This window comes from Protomyctophum bolini, assembly GCF_963924005.1.
Source record: "Protomyctophum bolini genome assembly, chromosome: 6".
Classification (NCBI taxonomy): Eukaryota; Metazoa; Chordata; class Actinopteri; order Myctophiformes; family Myctophidae; genus Protomyctophum; species Protomyctophum bolini.
Genome location: NC_137867.1, coordinates 41,357,374 through 41,370,272, shown reverse-complemented (window position 1 = coordinate 41,370,272; position 12,899 = coordinate 41,357,374). Strand labels below are relative to the sequence as shown.

The following is a 12,899-nucleotide window of genomic DNA, read 5'->3' as shown; positions in this document are numbered from 1 at the left end:
ATATACTTTGGGGGTCTCAGAGATATATGCCATGATTAAATGGGGGTCCGTAGACTAATGCATGTAAAATTGGGGGTCCTTGAAATTAAACGAGTTGAAAATCACTGCTAGAACCGAACAAAATCTTCTCTTATGGGGGTCCCTGACATATCTCTTCAAATGGGGGTCTGCAGGCTAATTAGTGTCAATTTGGGGGTCCTTGACATGAAGAGGTTTTGGGAACCACTGTTCTAAACTACATCAGGTTTTGTCTCCGTTTCAGCACCCAGCTCTTACAACTGGACAGAAACGATATATCTACAGTATAGCAAATGTCTACAGCACAGAGCACATGCGGAGGCAAATGAAACAACACTATCTTAATGTCCTACACGCGTGTGTTCAATCAGGTGTGCTATTCTTTCACTCCTTAAACATAAAGGCTCATGGCTGACCTATTGCTCATCTTTAATATTGTGTGTGTGTGTGTGTGTGTGTGTGTGTGTGTTACATCTTCTAGGTCAGAGCGTGAGAGGTGGAAGACTGCTTGGACATCATCAAGAAAGCCTGATGTCTAAAATGGATGCTGAGAATGATTTGGGATGTAGGACAAGGCCACAGGGCCAGAGACTGAAAAGTAACACTAGGCCGTCCAAAGTCATCCTTCCAAAAATCCCAAATGCAAATGTTCAAAATATAGCAGATCTGTCGCAATCAGGTCGCAATACAATTACTGTTAATATGTACAACACATCAGTAAGTTTGTAGATTGGCTATTTTGAATGGCCAATAAAGTCAGAGTTTAAGTGGTTAAACTGATTTTTTTTGTCAACTAATTTTGTTCGTGGCCCCCTGGAATCATGGACCCCTCCCGGACCCCACTTTGAGGATGTGGCGATGCAATAGATATTATCCATGCTATTCAGTATTAGAATAAAGGTTTAAGTTGGAAACGTTTTCATTAATACGATTACTACTTTTACCTAAACAATTACAATTGATCCTGTTCTTTGTTCGCATTGAAAGATTTAAAATAAAGTAAAAACAAAGGGAAATTTCCTCAGCATTTTTTGTAATTAGTTTTTAGTTCCAATACTTCGTAGGGACGGATGATGGCGCTATGATTGGCTAGGTATTTTGTTACCAGGCAACCGAACCGCTGGTTGAAAACTCATCCACATTCCACATACATGCGTAACGTATGGTTCACTAATGGTTGTGATATCGAGATTCGAGATGATGTCTGATAATGGACGGTTAATGCCATATATGAGCTAAAACCATGGATACAGCTGAAGATATATACCTATATATCACAAGGCTAAAACTAGAATTTCCTCAAACAAGGGATTAACGGTAACGCAGATAAAATTGGGTTAACCAAACCACCCGACGTCGAAGAGAGAAGGTGTTCGCGCTCCCGTCCCTCCCGACTATGGGATGTATTGTAAACTCGACCTGTTGCCCAGTGAAGACGTCTTCCCCAACTAAAGTCCACGCACATCACATCACACGGTCTTTGTCATCGACAACAATGAAGTGTGTCATTGAAGGAAACTCTGTCAAAGGTATATTATATTAGGCCTATCTGAGAAAGATTTATGTATTCTTTTGGCTCAAAGTTTAGTTTTTTCAACCACTACAAATAAGCCTATATGTTCAAGGTTGGATAGCTATCTTGCTGCTGCTGTTGTTGGGATTGGGGATATGGGGAGGCTATACTGGAATAGATAAAGATAAAGTATAGCAAAAATAAATACTGACAACTGTGTTTATGCCTTTTCAGCATTTGGAAAAGCTATCCATGCCCTGTCACGAATTGGGGATGAATTATGGTTGGATCCTATGGTCAAAGGAGTGAGTGACAGACAACATTGATTTATTGATTTCAGGTGTATTATTTTGCTGGGAACGCGACTGAACAGATGTTCTGTTGCTCGCTCTCTCTCTCTCTCTCTCTCTCTCTCTCTCTCTCTCTCTCTCTCTCTCTCTCTCTCTCTCTCTCTGTCTTTCAACTGTGTATAATGAAGATTTCTTTTTTGCATGAAAGTGTATATTTGTATGTCTTTAAATGTTCAGATGAATTGAATGACCCTTGTGTAATTGTAAACAAGTCTTAGTAAGTTTTCTGGTTTTATCTTCGTAGCTGATATTGTATTGACCCGTACTTTTGTTGAAATGTACCCATGCTACAAACTGTTAATACAAATTTCAATCTCTCTCTCTCTCTCTCATCCCCCTTTCCCTGATCTTGAAGTTAGCAGTGAGGTCAGTGAACTCTGCCCATTCTGCTTACGGCTGCTTCCTCTTCTCACCTCTGTTCTTCCAGTACTACAGCGTAGGAACACAACCTACACAAGACTTTGGAATCGTCAAATGCAAGCTAGTCATGAAGGTATTAAACAACACCGACAGCATTTGATGAGGGAAGACTAATAATACAGCCAATTATTATGGTGATTATGATTTCTGAAGAAGTGCAATTCTCAGACTCGGCCAAAGTAAGAAATCAGAGAACCAATACTATAGGGTTAGGGCAATCTGGGTACCCATCGGTAAAACAAAGGAAGAACAGCCCCCTCCTTATCTTTGAATTTGACCAGTCTGTCTTGAGAGACTACAGGGTTAGTGTCACCTGTTGCCGATTACCAAGAAGCAGGTCTTTGGTATCACACAGCCGGGGATTGAACCTCAACACTGAGCTGCCTGCTGAAGTTAGTATCGTATGTGGTAGTGCTGGTAGGCAACATTAAGATTATTAAAGATTTAAAACGATGGGCAACATGGTAGGATATTACAGCAGTATGTACGGTGATAGAAAAGGGGGAGATGCAGTTTTTAAAATGTAAGGATAAAACATGACTTGGATAAACATGAGTTTTTTCGATACTTGCAAATGAGGGATTACTATGAAAAAGAGATAAAACGGACTCAAGGAATGAGGTTGTTAGGATTATGGTTCAGGCATATGAAAAGAAAAGGGCTAGAGTAATCTCAGCTCTGTATCAAGGATTGATTGCAAGTAAAGACTTATCTATATCTACCCTATATATTAAGTGGGAAGCTGTATTTGGGGTGCGGGTTACGAATGAGGACTGCAGGTACAATATATGTAAAACACAGTGCACGGCCACAAACTCTAGTCTAGAACGTGGAGGGAATTCTGCTGGAAGAATATTACCAGATATTTCATAACTCCAAAGATTACAGCAAGAATGCAGTCTAAACAACAATCATTCTGGAGGTTATGTCACTGTGGAAGTATAAATGGTCAGAGATAAAGAAGATAGATACTAAGCTATGAGATACCTAAGACTAGTGTTGTGCTGTACCTGGGTGATTTGTCACAGGATAATACGCAGAGAGAAGCATGGTCAAAGTATTATTGGCAGCTAGTATAAAAGCAATTACAAGGCTATGGTACAAACCAGAACCTCCAGTTTGTGAGCACTGTGAGCAGTGGCTGAGCATTGTGGAGGAGATATTTTTAATGGAGAAACTAACTCATGCATTGAGAGTGAGACTACAAGAGGAACTATTCATGGTAAAATGGGAGAAATGGACTGAATATAGAAATCAACAGAACGACACCAATGTTAACAATGACATTCATAAATGGACTGGAATACATTGTTTATTAATGATATTGTTGAACCCTTGCACTGTAACTGTCATTTTATGGGGGGTTTTTATGTTTACCTGCAAATAAAACTTAAGTAAAAAAAAAAAAAAACATTATTAAAGATGAAATTATGATTATTATACAGACAGAATAATCACTATTATCCCCATTTTACATCATCACATAAATAACTTGTGATTGTAATCTAACCTAAAAGCGGTTTGTTTGTCCTTTTAGTCAGTGCTGCCTCTTTTTCGGAGCTTGGGTGCCATAGAGCGCAACGTGGAGCGATGCGAGATATCCATCAATCCAGCTGGCAGCAGAGTGGTATTCCAGTTCCATTGCAGGCATGGTAGGGGACACGTCACATCACATGGTGTCATTCAAAAGGCATTCTACACTTTTGTTGAATTAAATTATACTTAACCCTATATGAAAGTAGGCTTAAAGAATATTGAGAGAAATAGTATTCCCCCACTATATCTTTTGCTAGCATTGTTGAAACAAAGATGACGAGGTATAACATCTCAGATGCTGCTCGATCTTTTTTATGTGTAAATACAATAGCTAATTTATAGATTTTCTGATACAAACCAAGTAAAGAAATCTCCAGTAGATGGCAGCAGATAACTGCCATCTGTTGCTTTCATTTTGAACACAGGCATCACCAAAACCTACAACCTAGGTTTCCATGAGAGTGAGGCTCTGCAGGCAGTGTTTGCCTCTCACCTGTGTACCAACATCCTGAAGGCCCAGGCCAGGTGAGAAGTATAGAAAAAATATATCAAGTTTGTTTATTTTAGATCCCTCAGTGACTCCCTTAGTGACTGCCTCTGCAGTGACTATTCTTCCTACTGTATGTAATGGGCTACAATTAAAATATTTTACAATCTTAATCTTTTAAGTTTGAAGATAGAAAGCCTGTATCCTAATTATTGTTGGAAAGGGCGTGCGACATCCTCATTGTACCCGGAAGTTATGCGGGAATGCCTACTGAGTGGCAAAAAACTACTTTCCGGCCTTGACAGCCCAAAATAGAAAAGTCTGATTGCATTAAACGACGTTAAACTCACTTTGCCACTCCATTTGCTACTCTATGCATGTGCAGTTGTGCGCCCTCTATTGCCACTCAGTAAAACATGTATGCAATCCCTGTACCGTAATGTATGGCACGTGATTACATTAATCTTCATTGCTCTCCAGGCTTCTTGGCGACATGGTGATGCACTTCCCAGTGTCCCAGGAGGAGATCACACTATCCATGACTCCTTTGAGAGTCATTCTGAGAAATTACGAGGAGATTTCTTCACCCTGCAAAGCTAATGGTTTCTGTTTAACTATTAACACAATTGATGTATGTATTATTTCCACAACATTGTGGAACAGTACAGTAAGACGAGAAGCAAATAACACAATTAACAATTTTTCTTAACAACGTAAATCCCACTATTCTGGTGCTCTGGCGGGATTATAAGCAAAGCCTGTATGTGACCATAGTCTCCTTGGGTTACAGGTCACATGAAGATGATGTACACAGAAATGTCTTTACACCCCAGAGAGTTTGACTACTTCCAGGTCGGAGTGGACTCAGACATAACGTTCTGTCTGAAAGAGTTGAGGGTGAGCAGGTTATATTTGGATGGTCCCCTTTTTTCCCGTCACATGAGCCTGTTGAGCGTGTGTGCAATGTGTGAATACATGTGAGTGGCCACTGCAGGCGTAGTAATGTGTAACTAAGGAGGCATATTTTTGGTTCTGGAATCAGGAGGAGACTCAAGTGTCCTGAAGACTCTCCGACTCTGTATAGTTTTCTCATGAATCTTCCCCTGTTACTAGTACCTTTTATAGCAATGGTATAATATGTAGGTGAAGCCCTAACTCTGACCTCATCCATCGCTCCAGAATTGGTCACAATGTATTTGCATCCAGGACTGTGGATGCGGGGCATATTGGGGTATTTACTTTGATCTATTTTCCATCATATAAGAAATGTCTGGTCTTGTCTTGTAATGTTTTGAATACAGTAAAGCAGGCATTGGTGGTCATTTGGAAACTTGGTAACTCGATAAAGTGTCCCTTTCTTATTCCAACTAATACCGTAATGAGACTCGACCTGCATCAACAGCCTCAATCCTTGACCCCATTGTCTAGTCTATGGCGTTCTTATAGGCTACCCACTGTGAGATCTCTCATTAGCCCTGTCTTTAACTGCTTCTCCTACTCGAATGGATTCCTGCTAGCTTGAAGCTGGTCCTTATCAGTTGCTTTTCAAAGAAATATTCCCCCCCAAACAATCACCTTCTTTGTCTCTCTAGTCTAATGTGTCGGTCAGGGCTAACCGATGCTGAACTACATTGTCTTTGGTTTGCAGGGGTTGCTGTCCTTTGCAGAGTCACATGGCCTGCCCGTGTCTGTCCACTTTGGGGCTGCAGGAAAGTAAGTCCTACTGGGCCATGATTATTAGTGCCGCCTGACCAGATCTCACATTACAGTGATCAAGGAGAGTCTGCATACAGACACCCAAGTAGCCCACATATCTATATGTGGTAACCACAGTTGGGGATCATTCATGCATTACTGATACCAGTCTCAGAACTACCATATTATGAATACTGCTAAAGCTATCCTTTTTAGTACTTGGCCTATGGAGGAAAGTATATTTAATTATGCTATAGATCAATTGGGTAAATTATTTGTATGCACTGTTTTTCCATAGATGTATTTTGTTTTGAGGCAAAAGCATACCAAACATTTAGAATGTGAAGTGACCTTTTTTCAATAATAATGTCAGTATGGTATCAATATAATATTATTATCATTACTATACCTTCAATATGTACTATAATAATACCAAGCCCCAACAATAACACATGTGCCAAATGCTCAAATGAGGCTGTCTGTGTGTAAGACACAGCTCTTGTTTCTCTCTCTCTCTCAGGCCTGTGTGCTTCAGTGTGGAGGACATGGTTCTGGAGGCCAGCGTAGTGTTGGCTACTCTTATGGACCCTGATAGCAGAGGCCCGTCTCAGGCCCCAGAGGACAACGCCCAGGGCCCTACTACACTCAGGTAACCAACACTCCTGATGAGGGATGATGTGAGAGGGTTTAGTTTTTGGACACCAGAATGTACTGCTGAACCTCCTCAACAGTAACATGTGGCTGATTGGAGGTGCCCACTTGTGAAGCCCCAAACAAGGACACACAGGCTTTCATCAGCACCACATTTCAACACCAGGTTTCTATTCAAGCTTAAGCTACAACAAAATCAGCAGTTTTCTACAGGCTGGGTTGGCCAATCCGGGAAGTTCATGCGTGCACCCCCAACACACACACGGATTCAGTGCATCTTCCACAGAGATACAGACAGATACAGATATTTTGGGAATGAATACAGATTATAATTGATACAATTAAAATAAGATAAAGTAGCATACGGTATGAACAAATACTCTCAACTTTGATTAAAAAGCTAATTTAAAGCCCAGGCAATTAAGACTTAGCTGACATCATTGGCATAGGCAATGTTAAATAAATATGTTTTAAAAAAAGCTATAGGATTTCCTAATGTAACCTGGACTATTAGGCACTAGGCACAACACATCCATCCCCGGGGTCATCTGTGACACGTTACGTTTAAGGGCGATCGGACGGACAGTGCCCATGTTATGCCCGGGACGGACATGCAAACAGACACGGGTTTGGTGGATTCATTGCAGTGATCCAATGGACATGTGTGATGATCCAATGCGACGCCGAGGCTACCCTTTGTAGTTTGTATATAATAGTGCTCCGTTTCTTTTGCACTCTGAATTCTGGTGCCTCGGGCAAGGGACAAGATGTCGCATGGAACATTACTTTGACTGGACTGTCCTAGCCCCAGGGGAAACCTTCCAAATAATTGAATCTTCCCAGGGGGCTTCACCTGAGCTTCTCCCCTGGCACGTTGCCTCGGTACCCAGGCTTTCATTACCTGGCACTTCCTTCAGCATATACCAGCTGCTATGCTCATCACATATTTCTGAACCTCATGTACATAATCTTTGGATGGATATGCTGTCTGTTTGTGTCATTTCACACACTGTGTAAACCTGTGATAAAAAAGATGATTCTGACTCCTTCCGGCCCGTTTGGCCATTCATATAGCTTCCTGAGTGAGTGAGTGGGTGGGCGGGCGTAGTGTTACAGCATCTCTTAGCCTTGCATCTGTAACGGAGCTATATATGGGGCAAGCGGGGGCTCTATGAGAGGGTTGGAGCCCTGGTGGTTTGACAACCCATAATCCTGTCATCTCCACCCACGCATCGCAGCCCTGGTTCATCGGTTCTGCTGATGTCACGGTGCAGCTCTGTCTGTCAGCTCAGCTCTCTGCTGACCTCGTCTGTATCTCTGCTATGCTCCAGGCTGGGAGTTTTCAGCATTAGTCCCAGACAGAATGTTGCACATCTGAGTCATTTATAGATCTTACTTTGTGTAAAGTGCTGCTGGGAGACTACGGAGAACGACAGTGACCTGCTGAGCAGGCAGTATATCTGCTCTTGTGAAGGGATGCGCAAATAATTGGCTGTATATTGTAACCGTAATAGTGGCCACCTCATTTCCATATCGCTGGAGGATGCAATTTATTTTCATAGAGGTTGGCAGATGTGTTGCAGACCGCCTCCAGAATAGATCATGGTATTTTAGTGCTATGCAGAATCCTCGGCCTACAAATCAAGTGGTGCAGATGGAATCTCTCATCTTAGTAAAATGTGACCACATCCTGGGCATTAGTACAATTTAGGCATTTAGCAGACGCTCTTAATCCAGAGTGACTTACATTAAGCAAGAACAAAAAGCAATCCAATACATCACAAAAAGTAGTTATCATTAATCATACGTAAGCTAAGAACTTAACTTATATAAAGGAACTATGCATGTATACTTTATAGTGCTATGTCTATATATTAAAAAATGCTATAAGTCTACATAAGATGCTATCTAAGTCTACATTAGTACTTTCTGTCATACAATTAAAGAATAAGGAAGGTCTTTCTTTGTCACTTATACCAGTACAAGCAGCAAAATGTTACCTTGATCTTTGTATATTTCATACTTTATGTAGGGTTGCGTTCATGATGCTGTTTTCTTCATAAGAAATAGGCCCTGTCCACACATTTGTGAAGGCAGTTCAAACTTTGGAAGCCAATAGTAGCCAATCAGAATGGAATTAGGGACTTTGATCTTGATATTTGCAGACTCACAGATCCGGACCTGACCACTCAAGTTAGTATAGGCTGCATTCAGTGTCCAGTCTGATATCAAACTATCTTGATGTGTCACTAACCTGATTTCACTCGGAGCCAAAAGTCCAAAGTATCCTTGTCTGAGGAAGAGGAAGATCAATGTCTAGACATTTAAAGTCTACGTGAAAGTGATTGTAACTTTATTGACCCTCATATGATAAGGAAAATCCACTGACGTTGATGTTCCATTTCAGGCCAGACAGGCTGAACCTTTTGTTGGCTTAATTATTAACATGATTTTATGATTTTTAATAAGCTGATGTTTCAGACGTTATCACGTCTAAAACATCTCGCGATGTATCTAGCAGATCATTTTAGGAAGAAAATAGATATGAGAAAGTATTGTGGTAGGGTTGTGTTGGATCTTCAAAAGGCTTGAACGCCTTTTGAAAATATCCTTTTGAGCAAACTTATGGCCCTGACTGCGTTAAGTTAACGGTGCATCTCTACAGTGGGTTGGTTCTTATCTGGGGGCCAGAGAACAAGTGGTAAATGTCAATGGCTAAGAAATAAAAAGTCTGCACACCTTTTTCTGCTCCCAGAAATATATTTACTGAAAGTGGTAACGTTTCGGGCCGAATCCCTTCCTCCTCAGACCTTCACACAAAAATAAATGTCAACCTCACCTCAACCACCTCAAAAGATGGGGTCCCTCAGGAGAGCATTTCAGGTCCTCTCTCTTCTTATCATGTTAATGGCATGACGTCGGCCTGGGGTTTTAACCCGTTCCTTTCGAATTATGATTCAGCTCTCAGAGTCTCTCATTACTTTCTGTTGAGAGATGGTAAATATAAGAAAAAATACATTCTCTTCTCAGCATCTAGTAACTACAGTAGTTATCAGAACCCTCCCCTCTCTGTCTCTCACGCACATCAATCTGAGAACCCACCATCAAAAAATAAAGGAAAAACAGTGCCCTCTTTTCCTTTGCTTTAGACGGAGTCAAAAGTCTGTCTACACGCACACGCACATTAATGCGTGTGCACTAGGCAAAGTCATCTGCGGGCCTCAACAGTCATCTGTGTATCTGACTTGCAAATTCTTACTGAGACACTCCCATGACATCGCTTTTTTTTACAAAAGGGTCCTCCTGTTGCTATGGCGAGCATAGCACAGCCGAGATTGCACAATTACTCAATTACGCAGACTTTTCTGAGGTTATAGTTACTATTTGGGCATTACATTACATGCGGCACTTGTAAGAGAATACCTCTGTAGATGACTTGCACTGGATGTTTGTAGTGTAGGCCTGTCCCAATTATGACATCATCGCCTAAGCGCAATTATTTGAGATAATCGCAATTATTACTTTGTGACGTGTTGTAAGCTTGTACATCAACTATTTCTGCAATTTTGTACTTACTAAAAATGTGTCAGCCTTTGTATATTATTAATCTACCCTCTGCAATTTGTGATTAGGAACAAAAATACAAATTGTAATGTTCCATTGTTCAATGCAAAAAACCCCCCACACTATTAAGTTATTATGTGTGACAATTAATCATCCACTTAAATGTGTAATCGTGACAGCCCTATTGGATATTGTAGTGTTAAATAGCTTATTAGCTTTACTGTTCTCAGGTGTGGAGATGCTGCTGGACCCCTAAGAGCTTCACATGAGACAGAACCTGAGCCTTCCCTCCAGGACATCCATCCCGTCATGGCTGACTTGGTCACGTCCAGCCATGGAAGCCAACCGCCAAACCAACCCGCATCTCTTTCCAGACGGCACCGCGCAACACCCGGCTTAGCTCCCTGCACCTCTTCTAAGGTAAAGACTCCCATGGTGTTACTTAACTTTCAGTTCGAGCAACGCACTGTTTCACGACCCGTGAGGCTTCAGTGTTCTAGAACAGTGGTCCTGGTGACCACCAGTGGTCCTTGAGAGGGGGTCCCAGGTGGTCCCCGGTTAAACTTAAACGATGGAGATAGCGGTAACCAAATGGATCATACATAAAATTAAACCAACTAGAAGTCTACACGATTAGAGAATTTTCATTTATATGTTATGTCTGTTATCTCTCCTATGGATGGTACCAACATCGATACAACATGGAATGGAAACATCTTATTCAACGACAACAAAATATTCTAACTAAGACAAGTTGTGTGTCTGAGAAGGCTAAATGGTGGTCTGTGGCTTAAATGCACAATAAATAATGGACCTTGACATGAAAAGGGTTGAAAACCACTGTTCTAGACTAGAGTATTTGCATGGCTGTGGGGTTGAGTGCCAAAGTACCAATAAAGACTGCTTTCAGACTTTCTACTGGAAGCGGGCCCAGATCGCCATAATGCCTCACCGTATGAGGTGCGATGATAATGAAAAGACGAGCACGGTGGAAGGGTTTTCCCTTTCACCGTGCTCAGATGTCCGGGTCTTCCCTTTGAAGCAAGACCTTAGTTTTCTTAGAGTTGAACAGTAGTTGGACCACACAACACAGGCTATATGCCTCTTTCTTTTCAGCAGGGACGTGCAGAGTGTTAGAGAGGCAGGGGCACTTTTGGACAAAAATAGCAGATCACATGCTCACAACGAGAGCTTGTAGATCAGCTATCTTTGGGGCGCAACCCAGCACTCTTTTGCTAGTGGAGATGCGGTGTATACGAGCTGCATTTCTAAACAAATTAGTTCACCGCGAAATGCTGTGTTCAAGTTCAGGAGACTTCGGAAAAAAAGCAATTCTCCTGAATGCTGCCTTCCGGGCATGGCATGGCATGGAAAAGGAGTGGCATTTGCATTTCTTTCACCATAGTAAATGCTGCATTCGTGGTCTGGAAAGGGCAGTTGTTTTACAGACGGGTAAAAGGGCGTGGCTGAAGCCCCCTTTGATGTCTATGTATGCACATCCCTGCTGGTCAGCATGTTAACGTTCTGGTGCAAATGTTTACCCCACTTTAGCACGAAGTACCATCCATCATGTTGATTGGTTTCGCTCCAATTACTTTAAATCCCTATACAAGAGCTTAATAGCTTCTTGCCATGTAGCATCACATAGCTGCCTTTAACAAGAATTCACTTCCATCTTGAATCTCACGTAAACACATTTCAATTCCTTTAAAGACCCACTCCACCCAAACATCATGTTGTACAGTATTTACGTAGGGAAGGTTTTACATCGCCAAAACAATCCATTTAAAACATGTAATTTGCTTTGTGTCCATTTCTTCTCCTAGATATGCTCCCTGCTGTTTGGGGCCTTGGCAGAGGAGCAGACCCCTGATGGTGGTTCTGTTCTGGCATGGTCCAGTGACATTGAGGGAGATGTGGAGGATGAAGGTTAGAGCTATCTAAACAAACACACTGGTTTTAATTTTCCATTATTCTACATTAGAAAGTCACTTACTGGGTGTTCCTCGACTGTTACTTAAAGATAGCTACTGTATATCTCCTTTTATTTATGTAATGTTTGTGTATGAAAATACTGTATACTTATACACACACAAACAGAAAGTGCTTATAATGCAATTTGATGGTTTCCAATGTTCATTCCGCCCCATGCAGTTTTTTCCTTGAATTGTGTTTGATGGAGCAAAATTAAAATAAACACAAAAGAACAGCCAAGGGATATGAGTCATTGGAAACACCAAATCAGAAGTAGAATAATTCTAGTCTTGACTAATATCTCTCTAGGGCGCTTTGAGATACCACACCTCTCTGTTGATAGTAACTTGGAGCATGCCTGACAGACTGCGTGACATCTGAGGAATGTGTAGCTAAACATACAAATGGCACCGTGTTCTTGGTTCAGCATTACAGTATCACTCCCTCCCTGCCTTACGTAACAGTACACGGAGAGAGAGTGAGAGTACAACTTTGTTTTAATGAGATTACCGCCTCGGAGGCACCCGGAGTGCATCTCATCTGTTCGAGAGCAGGTCTTAATAATTAATTCTGTCTGTCTGTCTGTCAGTGGATGGACAAGGAAGTCAGATGTTGTTGTTGCAGACTTGTGTGCCTGTCTCTTGAAAATGAACAAATCCAAACCAGGAAGTTAAATTCCTCAATGTGGCTA

At 41.5% G+C, this 12,899-nt stretch overlaps 1 protein-coding gene across 1 annotated transcript; it reads left to right on the top strand.

Annotated features, from left to right (window-relative positions):
• Positions 1–1,432: 1,432 nt before the first annotated feature.
• Positions 1,433–12,837, top strand: rad9b (RAD9 checkpoint clamp component B). The gene is made up of 11 exons (XM_080765453.1): positions 1,433–1,547; positions 1,766–1,836; positions 2,237–2,374; positions 3,839–3,953; positions 4,263–4,362; positions 4,805–4,926; positions 5,115–5,221; positions 5,973–6,037; positions 6,540–6,668; positions 10,465–10,654; positions 12,061–12,837. Exons 1-11 carry the CDS (start codon positions 1,514–1,516, stop codon positions 12,166–12,168), a joined length of 1,179 nt encoding a protein of 392 aa, XP_080621579.1. The 5' UTR covers positions 1,433–1,513; the 3' UTR covers positions 12,169–12,837.
• The last annotated feature ends 62 nt before the right edge of the window (positions 12,838–12,899 follow it).